This window comes from Cinclus cinclus, chromosome 3 (genome assembly GCF_963662255.1).
Source record: "Cinclus cinclus chromosome 3, bCinCin1.1, whole genome shotgun sequence".
NCBI lineage: Eukaryota > Metazoa > Chordata > Aves > Passeriformes > Cinclidae > Cinclus > Cinclus cinclus.
The window spans coordinates 87,298,857-87,313,331 of record NC_085048.1 but is presented as its reverse complement, the minus strand read 5'-3'; the positions used below and the strand labels follow the sequence as shown (position 1 = coordinate 87,313,331).

Sequence of the window (14,475 nt, the reverse complement as noted above, 5' to 3'; positions counted from 1 at the left end):
GTGTCCAGCACTTGTTTTTATCTCGATGATGACTCTGAGGAGGGCACAGTCACAACTGTCACATCCATAAACCTGTCATACATGGTGCATATGACTCATCAGCCATGCACACAGGGTGATAAGAGTTCATCAGGCAGCAAAAGAAAAATACTCTGTGAAAAAAGCAAAAAATGCCCCATGACTTTACATAAACTTTTCAGGAAGCAGAGCTTCCCAGGTTACAAAACAGCCACAATTAACTGACTTGTGTGAGTACTATCAAACAGCAACAGGAGCAGCCAGGAGATCTATCCTCACACAAGAAACTTTACCTCTATGAGTATCTTGCACATCATGACCAGCCAAGGTGTTTGCCCATATTGAAGCCAAAAGGATAGCAGGATTCTCATGCTGATATTATTAAAAGTATATATGCTATTAATACACACTAAATAACTATGCATCTGTATTTAAATATAGAAATTATAAATAAATAAGACACATATGCACATGTAAATCTATACAGCTCCACAAACCACACACCAGCCCAGCTAACACATAAGCACCTCTTTCATTTCTACAATCACAAGATCAACAAACGGCTTTGCACAGCTTGGTACAGCTCATCCACTACCAAAATCTGCTGTTCCTGCTCCTAACACCAGGCTGCATGTTTTCCACAAGGGAATATGTAAAAAGACAAAAAGTAAGGTTAACGCTAAGAATAACATGCTGAGGAAACTGATAAATTTTAAATGGGAGGCCAGACCAACAACCCCATAAACTGTAGCAACTTCACTCAGTTTTTCATCAACCAGATCTAAGTCTGGCCTGGGAAAGTTCAGTCAGTGCATGCAAAGACAGACACCAAGTAAGTGTAACTGCACTTATGCATATCTGTGGTCCAATAAAGTGGGGGGAAAAAAATACCCTTCTGCCTTGGTCCTTCAGACTTCAGAAGATAATTTTTAACTGAAGCAGAACATACACAACAGAGATACAAGACATCCAACAGCTTGGCTGTCCTACAGGCATAAGCCATGTAGAAACTGTTAAAGCAATTCTGCTGGAAAGCAGAAGTATTTACAACACTCTTTGGAGACCACTTTTTGGAAATATGAAGGTCATGGGTTAGTGTATTTAATTAGATGAGATTGGAAGCAGCCAGTGAAGCTGCTGAACATCCAGTTGAAGATACAACTAAACTGCTCCCATACATAATTTTGCCCAGATCAGAGCTGGCAAGATGACAGTAACAGACATGAACAGAGCAAATGGGCACATGGGAATGAAGGAAACCAGACAGCACAGGACATCTCTAGGATGTGGGGCTTTCCTTTGAGTAAAGGAAAATCATGCTCGACTGGCAGCAAACTATGAGAAGCAGCAGCCAGAGGCTGTACTATCTATTGCAGGCTGTAGTGCAGATAAGAGAGGGGGTGATGCACATCTCCCCACATTTCTTTGGTGCCACCAGCTTGACCCAAGCCCTGCAGAACTGGAGTGTTTCTTCCCAGGCCCCCCAGAAGGACTTACTGCTTCCTGAGTGGCCATCAGCACAGCCAGAAATGGGAAAACAGCTATGTAGGGCTGGTGCTTTCCCACAGCTGGCAATCTCTAAACACAGACAGTGTCACTGGAATGCTACTGAAAACTGGGGTGGGCGAGGAAGATAAACTGAGCCAAAGAATTTGCCCACTCAAGGGAATTTATTACTTTTAATTAGTCATTACCCTTTCCCTCCCCCTCTTATTCCAAAAGGGAGATTCTCCAAACAGCCCAGTGACACTAGAGAGAAACAGGAGCTCCAACAATCGTGGAGAAGCAGGGAGCTCTACCAGCAGGGCAGGATCTCGTGTGACCCATTCCATACAGACAGTATGTGCACACATCCAACCAGGATGGACAGCACAGGCTGCAGTCACAGCCACAGGCAAGGACAGCTGAGTCATACAGGAGCTTTGCCTGAGAAGTTTACACTTTACTTAGCTTTTCTTATTTGTTTTAATTTCATTAAACAACAAAACAAACAGCCCACAACAAAACAAACAACACAACAAAATTCACAAGGATCAAATTATTCCAGGATTTCCAGAATTTTCCAGATTCCAAACCATCACAGCTCATTTAGGCCACTCCCATCCAGGTATATGGCACACTAGAAATTAAATTTATTTAAAAGTCAACAAGTTTTGGGAAAAGGTGTGTGTGTGTTTGAAGACAACAAAGACTAAACTTGAAATGTTTGGGCTGTCTCAGGGCAGGGTCTGAGTCCCTGTCAGTGCTCCTAGGGAAGTGCCAGCAGGGAGTTTCAACACAACTCTGAGCTCACCCTTGAAAAGAGATCACTCTTTGAAAGCATGTTTTCTCTCATTTCACTGAAGCAATTATATTTATCAGGTATCATGATATTTACCAACTGAATTAGGATTTCTCTTACTTTTCTTGGCCCTCTCCAAATACCAGCTGCATACCTCTCATCCTGAGTGAATGCAGAGTCCTTTACAAGAGGGCTTCAGGATGAAGGAGAAAATTTCCTTGTAAACTCATATCCACCACTACAGCACAGCTCTGGTCAGCATGAATTCTTCCACACCAGAATTCAAATATAAATTCATGAAGCCAGAGGTACAGCTGACATTATAAAACACTGACGGGGGGGATAAGAGAGCTCCATCAACAAGGGCACCAGCATTCCCCTAAATTGCCCTGCTCATCCCAATTAGAACAACAAATTCTTCAGAAAAATCAGGACTTGCATTCCCCAAAATTCACAAATTCCCTAGAAAAGAATTTCTAAGAAATAACATACTTACATATTTTGTTGAGTCATGGCACAACAGCTCCCAAGGCTCACAAACACAATTACAGAGCAGGTTTCAGAACAACCTGGCCTTCCTCTCACCCAAACCTCCCCAGGACAGCTGAGTCTCTGTAAGTCATTTTGAAGCACAAGTATTTCTACCTGGCCTTAATCAGGCTCATTAAGAGAACTGAGAACAAATTAATTCCATGAGATTGGGCTCTGTTGGAACACCTTAGTCCCTGAGAATTGTTCATTTCATAAAATGATGGATCATTTGCATAATAAAAGCTAACTATACTAAAAAGTTGCAGGATGTTGAATGCTTCAATTATTTTTTTTTATGATGGCTGCAGTATGAGAGGAAGGGGAAGTTGCATACAACAGTATTTACAATATTTTTTTACTTTTCTCCCTGCAGCCAAGGCAGTTTCTAACTCACAAGATTCTGTCCTTTGCTTCCATAATGCTGGCACAATTATAACATATTTTCCTATGTTACTGTAATCCTAACCAGCTGATTTTCACCCTCTCTCTTTTTCCTTTTCTACAACTAGTTCTGGAGTAACAGAAACTGCATTTCCTAAAATGTAAAAAAAAAACTTTTCCAAGGCAGTTAGTATTTGCTTTTCCATGTGGATAGCACTATCTGCTTGATCTCCTTGAAATCCACGAGAAACTTTAACAATTGCTCTTTCCAATGAGCTTTCAGAGCTGAAAGGTGACAACATTCCATGTTACAAAGTGCTTTTGGAAGTGTTCAAAGCCAGGTTGGATGGGGTTCTGAGCAACCTGGTCTAGTGAAAGGTATCCCTGCCACTGGCAGGGAGGTAGAACTGCATGATCTTTAAGGGCCCTTTCAATCCAAACTATTCGGTGACTCTACAATTCCATTAAATGCTTCTGTGTTCTGAAAAGTTTTGGTAACGTGCATTTTAAGAAAGAAATCTGTAAATCTCATCTAAACTGCCCATCTCTATAGCTATTAACAGTGGAACCATTTCTTAATTATCACATTTTATTTGTTCCTACCAGCATATTTTAAGATGCAGGTTACCATAAGAAATACTTTGAGTAAACAGGAGAGGTCATGACTTGGTGTTTACATGGACCAAAGCTGTGTACCATTTCCCAAGGAGTCAGCTTTTCCAAGCTTCTGGGCTTCTCCTTCCTCATCATCATTGCCCCAGCCTCCCTGTCTGCACACGCCCAAATGCTGAACAGCAAAACTGAAATAAAATGTTGAGGTTCAGCTCTAGAAAGCTCAACACAGCTCACTGCACGAGGCTCTACCTCCCACTGTGCTGTGGATATCATTTGACAAATCCTGGGATTTCTAGTGCATGTGAAGAAACAGCCCCACAGAACATAACTTAGGCTGTGGTTTCACAGGCATTTCAAGTCAATATAAAGTTGCCCTGATGGTGAAAGCAGAGTTCCAAGCCTCACGTAACTCACACGCTCCTGCCCTTGATCCTGCTTTTGTTCCACAGCCATAAGGCGATGGGATGAGTCCAGATCAGAGCACTAATCTAGCAGAAAACAAATTACTGTCTTTTTAGAGTTAGTGCTCATTTGGATTGGCAAATCACTGCATTCTTCATCTAATCTGACCTTTAGAAAAAGTATTTGTTAACTCTGAATTCATCTCCTAAGATTTATATTGTGCTGTTCAGCTCTCTTAACACAGCAGCAGAACCAGCACTCAGGGTGGAACCCCCCTGTCTGTGCTGCTGTGCCACTTCTGCAACAGAGCCAAGTGGCATCCAGCACAAGGAACAATTTGCCCTCACCCAGATGCAGGCACAGGACAGGCACAAAATGACCCAGGGCTCTGCTGCCCAAGGAGGAGATATCTGGGCACTCCCTTTGGCAGATGCCCATCTTTCCCACCACACTGCTGGGCAGCAGCAAGGCATCAGCCCAGCTCATGAACACTCCCAGGGCAGGCAGCTGGTAGGGCAAGAGTCCTCTTCTTCCTTCCCCATGCTCCCTCAGCCATGGGAAGAGTAAACCACTGCCCAAAGGCATCAGCAGGAGTACAAACTCTACCAAGAAGAGGGAGCCCAATTTCAGATTTGATGGTACTTAGAAGGTTCAGAATTGTACTTGTATGCCCCAGCCAGAGCTCTGAGATCACTGCAGGGGCCAGAGCCACTTGCCATCTCCACCAGCAAAGACAGAATTTTAAACCAATGAAAAATTAAGGTGAAAAATGTTCATCCACAGAAGATTCAGAAGGTTCACATATATATGCGAACACAAGAAAGCCTTAATAATGGCAAAAGCCCATTTGTGCTCCTCTACAATGAGGCAATGGTTTTCACAATGCTATTCAGCTCCCTCTGCCTACAGCACAGGGAATCCATTCCCAACATTTAGGTGTAATTGAAGGCTAATCAAGATCTCATAACTTACCAGGCCTCTTACTGTTATTGAATTTCCTTCCATTTCTTATCTTGAGTAGCTATTACGATTCCAGGTATTCAAGTGAACGTCATTCAGAAAAGATAAGGTAATAATCCATTGATATAGGACCCCTGTATTTAGATTTCAGCATATCCAGCTCCCTGTTTATGTTATTAACCATGGTAGAAAAAAGGGGTTTGAATTTCCCTGTATTTCCTTCTCAGATGGTGTACAGAATAGAAATTACTCAGCAGATGTCATCTATCCCTCTTCAGAAACAGAGAGGAGATTTGTCAGGGTAATTTTCCCTGATTTCCTCAGGAATGCAAATTTTTCAAGGTTCACCCCAAAATGCCTCCATTAACACATCCATTATAGCACATTGAAAGGAGAGATGGAACAACTATCTGTTTGACTAAGCTTTAAAACAAAAAAAAAATCATTTTAGAGACAAGGCCCTCTAGATCTTGAGAGAAGGAATCTCATCGCTCAACCCTCCTCTCCAATATTAAATTGATTTTAATAAAGGAATTAGAGCCATAAACCAATGTTCTTTAGTACATATGCTGCAAAGCTTACACGACCTGCTAAATCTATGCCAGCTGGTAACAAGTGTTTCCTTTAACACAGAGAACTTCTCAGAAGATGTTGTGCTTTGCCATACAACCATTACTTGATTTCCAGTAAACCAAACCATTCAGGGATACAGCCACATTAATTAAACTTTATGTTGAAAGGTGTCTTCCCTTAAATATTGGTGTGTTCAAATGGCACAAGAAGTACTCAAGCTTCATGTGAGTGATTTGTAATCATCAACATAAAAAAACCCAACAAACAAACAAACAAACAAACAAACAAACCAACCAGTTCTAACATGGGCACACCAAGAATTTCCCAAAGAACTGTGAGGAAATAGTGTTTCTTCAAACAAAACAAATCTACACAAGAGAAATGAGACAACCTGGCAGTTTGGTGGGGAGACACCTTGTCCTCCATCCCCTCACTACTGCCTCTCTACAGGATGTGGGTCTCTTCCTCTTCCTCCTCCTCCCTTGCATCAGCCCTGAAAATTATCAGACTCCTGACTGACCCACTTCATCTCTACTCCAGGATATAACACCAATTTTTTTTCTGCCCTGGTTAATAAAATGTATCCACACCCCAGCAAATTTGCCAAGCACCAGAGCTGCCTGGGGGTGAAGGGACCTTTTGGCGGCAGTGGACAGAGCACCCACCCTGGGCCATATGGTGTGAGCAGGGTACCAGGATGCTCTCCCAGAGCAACCTGAGCTGTCTCAGGGAATAGGTCAGGGGGGAAGAGTGGAGAAACTGCTGCATCACCTTGAGCAAGCAACTTTCATCCCAACCCTTCACTTACTTCTTCAGCAGATGAGAACTCAGGTCCCTGGCTGTGGTCACTCAGGATATTCCTGCCCCTCTCTGGACTGCCACCAACCAGCTGCACAGTTGGCAAAAGGGAAGAGGTAATAGTATTTCAGATGCAATAAAGCAAGCCCAGTGTCTTCACCTTAGAACTCCGAGGATCTGAGTTTAAGCTGAAGGGTCAGAAAATTAGGTTTCAGTTTCCAGAGTTTATGTGCTGCCAAGGTCTGTAGGCTCAGCAGGTAAAACCTGAAATGTCCTATCTTATTAATGACAGAGCACCACTGCCTGAAGCTCCTTCAAATAATATTCACACTCAAGGTCAGATAGAAGGGACTGACTACACAATTAAAAATATATAGTGGAAGTCCTTTAGCTTTAATGCTACAGGATAGTACAAAGAGCAAAAAAATAAAAGCACATTTTGGTCATAAACATAACTAAAATCTTTGGGCTTCTTTGAAAATGAGGTTGTCAAATGCACCCTTTCTTTGAAAGAATCATAGCTGCACTCCCAAAGATGGGATGGGGTGGGGGCAGTAAATGGAAGGAGGGCAGTAAGTTTTTTTTCAAAATAATGGAGAGCTGCACTGGACATTTAAATGATGCTCTGGAAAAGGGTTCACCCTCCACCTGTGCATTTAATCCCTGGTTTGCTGTGTTCTGCATTCAGCAGTACAAAGAGGAGCCAGCAGCCCATTAGCTCCACCTGTGGCCACCTGCCCTTGCCCACGAGTGACACAGACCATGCTGCATCTCCAGGCTCTACACCTGAAATGAAGATAACCCTGGGCATACGGTGGAATCAGCTCATGCTTCAGCCAGGATGTAGGTGGCGAGGAGCAGCATTCCTCTGCTCCATGGCACTCTGCTGGGCGTGTGTTTGGTGGTGTGCAATACCTCCACTGAACAGGAGTCACAGCACACCACTACACCTGACACAGGCAAGCTGAGAAAAACCAACCAAAAAAGGCCCCAAGAAGCTGAGAGGATTAGGGAGCATAAATCAAAACTACTAATTCAATACATTTGAAAAAATCTTCTAATGATCATACCAAACCGTTTTAAATCAATTCCTATTTCGAGACCTATACCATTACATCAATTCCTACCAGTTTAAGACTTTGATACAATTTCCTTCAGACTATAAACTAAGCATGCAAGCCTTAGTCCTAACCAATGATTAGTAAAGTCCCCATCTTCCAGATCTTTAAAGTAATTTTAAGTATTACATCTCTTAAGAGATATAGCACAACTCTGACAGGTAATAGCAGAGGCCTTAGACTTCCTTCTTGATGCAAAGCTCTTGGAAAAAAAACAAAACAAAACAAAACAAAAAAAAAAGCAGTTTATTTTTCACACAGTATTTATCGATTTATTGCAATGATCAGAAAGTTCTGAATGGCCTGACCAGCTTTACAGGCTTTGCTGAATTTTGAAATGAAAGCAAGAGAACATTTGCTTAAGTCAACAACATAAGTCACCAGTTTAAAGGTTAACACTTGATTGTGCAGCACAAGAAACAGACGCTTTATCTTCCCAGTTCAAGGACTCCTGGATTTCTGAACAGCAGAACATTAACACTGCAATGGGCCAGGTCGAAGCACACTTTGGAGATACAAACAGAGCAGGGTGCAGCACAGAGGACTCAAGAGTGTCACTTGGGAAGAAAGCAGCTCAGGCCCAGCTGTCCCCACACACTGGCATGCCAGCAGCCAGTTGGGAGACACCACTGGGCCATCACCCATCTTGTCCTGGCAGCGACTTTTTAACACACTGAACACTGGTATTGACACCAGCACGGTTGTGATTCATGTGGGACAGCTGCTGTAAAGCTTCCAGAGCTCCTCTTCCAGCCAAGACACACCAAAGCCAAGCCCAGCACCCTCACCAAGATCCCGTTCAATCAAGAGAAAACCACAGGGAAGATGGAAGTACTGCACTGATGCAAGTACAGCTGTCCCAGATAAGGGAGAAATAAATAAGGTATTATCTACTGTGGCAAGAAAAAGGCAGGCTCAGGGGAATGGGTGGGTGAGTGAGAGAAGCAAAAACTGTACCTAAAGAAGAAAGAAAATCTGAAATTAAATGAGGCATGCAGTCCTAATTAAGGCAGTTTTAGTGTGAGAATTAATCTCAAAATCCCAGAAGTGAGTTAAGACATCAGCTTAGGCACCGGTCAAACCAACAGCCACTCTCTGTTCCTCCAAAACAACTGGCATGAGCCTGCTCCTTGCAGCATCTGTACCAGGGCTGCCTCGGGAAGGACCCATTAGAGCTCAGTGCCACTGTGCAGACAGTGACAAAAAGAAGTTTCATCAGAAATTAGTCTGGGAATCAAAGGGAGCAATTCTGAGCCAAAATGTCAGACTGTGGATCCGTTAAAAAAAAAAAAAAAAAAGTGATTGCTGTAGCTGGGCTGTGTTGTCATACATTGCTTACATTTGTTTTAATTTTAAACTAAGTGTCAGTCCAAGGTTTGTTACACAAACATATGGCACCGGTATTACATTCTATCTTGTATTTATAGAAAGTGCTGTGGCAGCCCAGAAATGCCATAATGTTAACAGCATTTATTATTAGTATGACAAAAGAACAAAAATAGGCCAGTAGAAATCATGACTTAAAAGTTTAAGTGACCAATTGAGATGGGGTGCCAAACTGTGGAGATACTAGCTAAAATTCTTCCAGTATTAATACTCACACAGTCCCCAGGCTGTCAAGTATTTAGTTATATAAATACAGCCTCGAAAATGTAATTTGTTTAAAACTCAAGCCCTGAAAACTGATTAGCACATTTAATGCTAGCCCGATTAACACAGATATGCCCTCAACTGGGTGATGGGAGCATTGAGGCAGAAGTCCGCATTCCTGTGAGTGAAGAGGAACAAAGCTTTTGGGACAAAGGGTAAACCTTAGTTATGCCTTTTTATTACCCAAACTGCCATTTCCTCCTTAGCCCAAACAAGGCAGGAAAGCTAATGGCACATTCACATAGCCCCATAAGCGATGTGATTGATAAATGCCACTACTAGGTTTATTTCCACTCCAGCTGTTACACTAGAAACAGCAGAGGTTTGAACCTTCAGCCTCTTAAAAACTACAAAAAAAAAAAAAAAATTAAAAATAATTAAATAAAAGCAGGATACAGTACACCGCTGACATTCCCGAACCTTCTGGAAGCATTTATTAACTTTGGCCACCGACCAGCGAGGGCTGCAGGAGCGGCCTGGAGTGGCAGTGCAAACTGGTTAATCTGTAGCTAGACATATCTGTGATTGGGGGGGTGGTGTTTAGAAAGAAATACTCCTGCCTGGCAGCCAGGGCTTCAGCACTTGCAAGGGGTACTGGGGTTGTTGTATTGTGTTGTGTTTGGCTTTTTTTTTTTTTTCCAAAAAATTTTATTGGGAGAACTACAAAACATTTACAGTACAAAGTTTACAGTCTCACATAATCTGTAGTGAACTGACTCCCGAAAAATATATTACAACTCAAGTTGACTTATCCTTTAGTTACATTCAAAACATACTTCTGTTAAAGTAGTCCAAAAGAGTACATAGTGCTCAATCTGTACCTATGTACAAACAAAACTAAGCTACTGCTCATTCATCCACCGTCCAGGAAACTTTTGGAAAACTCCCAACTTTCTACATTAGGAAAAAAAAAAATTACAGGTTCTGGAATTCATTAAACAAGGTAAGTTCCTGTATTATAGAAAGTTTCAGATCCAAAGATGGCCTCTGTTCTTTATAAAATAGAGTGGCGAAATTTTGCTGTACTTAAAACCCATCCCTACATTCAAATTATCTCAAGCATTAGGAAAAATACTTATTTGGTTGAGAGATATTTAAGGCAAGCATGGACCCTCAAGAAGGCACTGTGAGACATAATACTGGGACCCCCAATTATTGCTACATACTTTGAGACTATATCACAGTGTGATTCGTGGAGTAGGCAACAAAAATACTTTTTTGGTTATTTTTAACAAGTCTGAATTAGATTTGCCACTTTGAAGTCTGATTGCTAAGTCAGTCTTTTTTTTTTTTCTTTTTTTTCGCTCGTTTTTCAACTCGGACGGGCTACAACCATTTACATTCTAAAAAAAAAAAAAAACCATAGAAATTCCGCAAACTACTTCCACAGCATCGAGACCGATTTCTATAAAGAAACCATGCAATCTTTCAGATTTACGTAAACAAAGAAAGAAATTAATGAAATAAATATTACATACCATCTCTTAAATTAAGAATTTTACTCATTTACAATAAAATAACCAAGTGAAGTTACAAAAAGGCATATATTACTGTGAAAAGAACACACTCCACATTTTGCCGATTAATAATGAAAATCATAATTTAAACATAATAAAAGAATATATATCTATTGCTTTTCATCATACCCGATAAATACAGTATGAACAAATTACCAATGTATACTTTTCACAAGATAATAAATAAGTTAAATAGTTTCATATTGAGTTGTGTGCAGTGACTCATACATGCAATCAACTCAAACAGCTAAAAAAAAATTTTAAAAAATCAGCAGTTATTCTCCAACAATTACAAACTAAACTCAGTTGAGTGCTTCCAAATAAAGCAACAACAAAAAATTGTTCTAAAAGCCAAACATCCACTAAGTGGTGGCAATGGAACCAATATTAAACTTTGGAATGAAGGTTTTAGCATTTGTTATAATAATAATATATAGATATATATAAAAAAGAAGGTTGTTATCAAGGCATATTCTTGGCAGGATGTTGGATTTTTCTTTTTTTTTTTCCTAAAAAAGCTTATAGGTTTAGTATGTTCTGTGTTTTTATTTGAACTGGATTGAAAGACAAACTAGTTTGCAACTTTTTTTTTTTTCTCTGTGTCTGCAGGATTGGAGGAGCTGGGCTGGCGAACCGGCGCTCCCCGGATTGTTTGTTGCTTTCTGGTGCTGTCTTTTCTAATGCTGTTTTTTTATTTTTTTTTCGAACACAGATGGAATGGCTGCTGCTGGTGCGTATCATAACTTGTCTCCAAAGAACGACAACAACAACAAAAAAAAACCCCGAAACAAAAATCCCCTTCTTCCAAGGTCTCTCTATAAAAATAGGTTTGTTCAGTTCGTGTCATTTGCCCTTTTGCAAAATGCTTTGCTTCTCGTTTTGTTCAGCTCTCGGTGGATAGATAGATAGATATATATATATATAAAAAAAAAACAACCAACCAAAAATAGAGAGGAAGGAGAGGTTTCGCTTTCTTCGCTCGGTAACTTACTTGCAGGGCCGCCGCGGGGCCCCCCCGGCCGCTGCCCCGTCCTCCCTCAGTCGTCGGAGATGGAGAGGCGGCTGAAGATGGGCAGGCGGCGGCCCGAGTCCAGGCTGGGCGACTCGGAGCCGCTGAGGGAGCCGGAGCTGAGGGAGCCGCTCAGGTAACTCTCCCGGTCGGAGAGCGAGTCCGGCGGGCTGGGCGGCGCGTCGAAGACGGGCGACTCGGAGAGGCGGCGGAGGGGCTGGAAGCTGAAGGGCGGCGAGGCGGGGGGCGGCGGGCAGGCCCCGCCGGGCGGCGGCGGCTGCTGCTGGCAGCGGTAATAGGCGGCGGCGGCCGCGGCCGCGGCGGCGGCAGCGGCGAAGTTCTGGGTGTGGAGGGCGAGGGGGGCGATGAGGCTGCCCAGCTCCTGCCCCGAGAAGGCGAAAGCGTTGTTGGCGCAGGGCGGCGAGAGCAGCTCCTCGCAGTAGGAGGCGGAGGCGGGCGGCGGCGGCGTGCGCGACCCGCCGGGGCTCTCCAGCAGGGCGGCGTCCAGGCGGCCACCGGGCGGCGGCGGCGGCGGGGCGGTGCCGTGGGGGTGCGGGGGGTGATGGTGGTGGTGGTGGGCGGAGAAGCCGGAGAAGCTCAGGCTGTGGTGCAGCTTGGGCCGCTCGCCGCCGCCGCCGCCGCGCGGGTGCCCGAAGCCGCCGCCGCCGAGCGGGTGGTCGCGGGGGGCGAAGGCGCGGAGGTCGCCGGTGCTGCCGGCGGGGTGCGGGGCCGCGTGGTGCGGGTGGTGGTGCGGCCCGGCCGCGGCGGAGGGCGGGGGGGCGGCCGTGCCCCCGCCGGGCGCCGGGCGGCGCTCGTCGGCGTTGTGGATGAAGTGGCAGCGCGGGCCGTAGGGGCAGAAGCCGATGGTGTGGAAGGTGCGGCAGAGCTCGGTCTTGTACTTAGGGTGGCGGGTGAGGCTGCGCAGCTCGTGGAAGCCGTGGGCGAACTGGCACTTCTCGCCGTACTTGCAGGCACCGCTCTCCTCGAAGGGGCGGCACAGCTCCGTCTTGTAGCGCGTCGAGTTGATGGGGGCCCCGCCGCCGCCGCCGGAGCCGCTCCCCTTGCCGGCCGCCTGCTGCTGCTGCAGCTGCTGCATGAGGTGCTGGCTGCGCTCGCCGTTCTCGCTGAAGGAGCGGTCCCGGAACTTGTTCTCCTTGTTGAGCAGGGCCGTGGGGCTGCTGCTGCCGCCGCCTCCGCCGGAGCCCGTCTCCTTCAGATTGCCGAACGAGGAGGAGGAGGAGGACGACGAGGAGGAGGAGGATGTGGAAGAAGAGCTGGAGCCGGTAGGGCTGGGGAACTTGGAGCCGCCGGCCAGCGCCGTCAGGTTGCTGGTCGAGTGCCGCCGCAGGAAACCCGGCGCGAAGCTGGAGCTGGGAGGGGTCACCGGGGTCCCTACGGCTTTCTTGTCCAGCATGCTGCTGAGGTTGGTCAGGGACTTCTCCGTCTGCCGGGGCGGGGAGAGGGGAGGGGGAGACAGCGAGAGAGAGAGAGCGAGAGAGAGAGAGAGAGAGTGTTGCGGGTGACCGCCTGCCCACGGCTACGGCTCCCCACGCAGCACCGCCGAGGGAGTCGAGGCGGGGGTCGCGCCGCCCCACCGCCCCGCAAACCGGGTCTGCCTGCAGCGCCGGCGGGGCAGGACAGCGCCGGGGAGAAGCCCCCGCGCCAGCTCTGCTGCATTTGCAACTTTTCTCAAAAGTTCCTCCTGGCAGCGCAACACGCGGGCAAGGGCTGCGGGGCGGCCCGGCTCCCCCGCGGCCGCGGGACCAGCCCGCCCCGAACGCGGCCCCCAGGACACCACGGGGCGGCATTCCGGGGCTCGTAGCCTTGCGTCAGCCGCTGTTCCCGGCCGGCTGTCATACCGTGACCCGCCCGCAGAGCCCGGCCCGGCACGGGCCTCCGGCACGGGCCTCCCGCCCCGCCGCGCTGCCCCGGTAGCCCCGAGCGTCGCTGTGCACATGGCGGCAGCGGCAGACCGCGTCCCGCCCGGCCAAACGCGCTCTTCCCTACCTTGCACAAGAAGTCAATGTCGTAGAAGGCAGATAAAAGTGTCGTCGACATTTCTAGATCCTGTAATGGTCGGATATACAGGAAGGACCGAAAGATCCCGCTCTCCTCGGAGGGTTTGGAAAAGCCACGACTAGATAGGAGAGGGCCGTCTGCTTGAGATCCGAAACGGTCCCGACTCCTTCCCGGCGGGACGGCGGGTGCCGGGCCGAGACGGCGACGGCGGCTGCACAGCAGCGAGCGAACTGCGGGAACTCGGCGGCGCCCCGCGCTGCTCCCATATAAACGCGGCCGCCGCTGGTCGCGGGGGGCGGTGCCCCGCTCCGCCCGCCCCGCACCGCCCGCCCGGGCCCGCCCCGCTTCAGCGAGCCGGCCGGGCCGCCCCGACTCTTACAGAGGGCGCTGGCAGCGGCGGAGGGGCAGGTTGGTGAGGAGCGTTTGTGCTGCAGCGAGCCCCCGGTCCCCCCCGAGCCGGGTACGCCCGCAGCGCGGGCGGGACGAGGCGGGGAGAGCGGGGAACCCGCCGAGGCAGCGCTCCCGGCGCCCTACGGGCTCGGCCCCCACGGAGCGCCCTCCTCGCAGCAAAGACCCGACGGCCCCGCGCTGCCGCTGCCCGCG

General features: G+C 47.0%; 1 protein-coding gene across 1 annotated transcript; it reads right to left on the bottom strand.

The window, feature by feature from the left end:
- Window positions 1-7,907: 7,907 nt before the first annotated feature.
- On the bottom strand, window positions 7,908-14,092 carry ZFP36L2 (ZFP36 ring finger protein like 2). Its single transcript, XM_062490365.1, has 2 exons — window positions 13,861-14,092; window positions 7,908-13,297 (listed from the first exon to the last, which is right to left on the bottom strand). Exons 1-2 carry the CDS (start codon window positions 13,909-13,911, stop codon window positions 11,882-11,884), a joined length of 1,467 nt encoding a protein of 488 aa, XP_062346349.1. The 5' UTR covers window positions 13,912-14,092; the 3' UTR covers window positions 7,908-11,881.
- Between the last annotated feature and the right edge of the window lie 383 nt (window positions 14,093-14,475).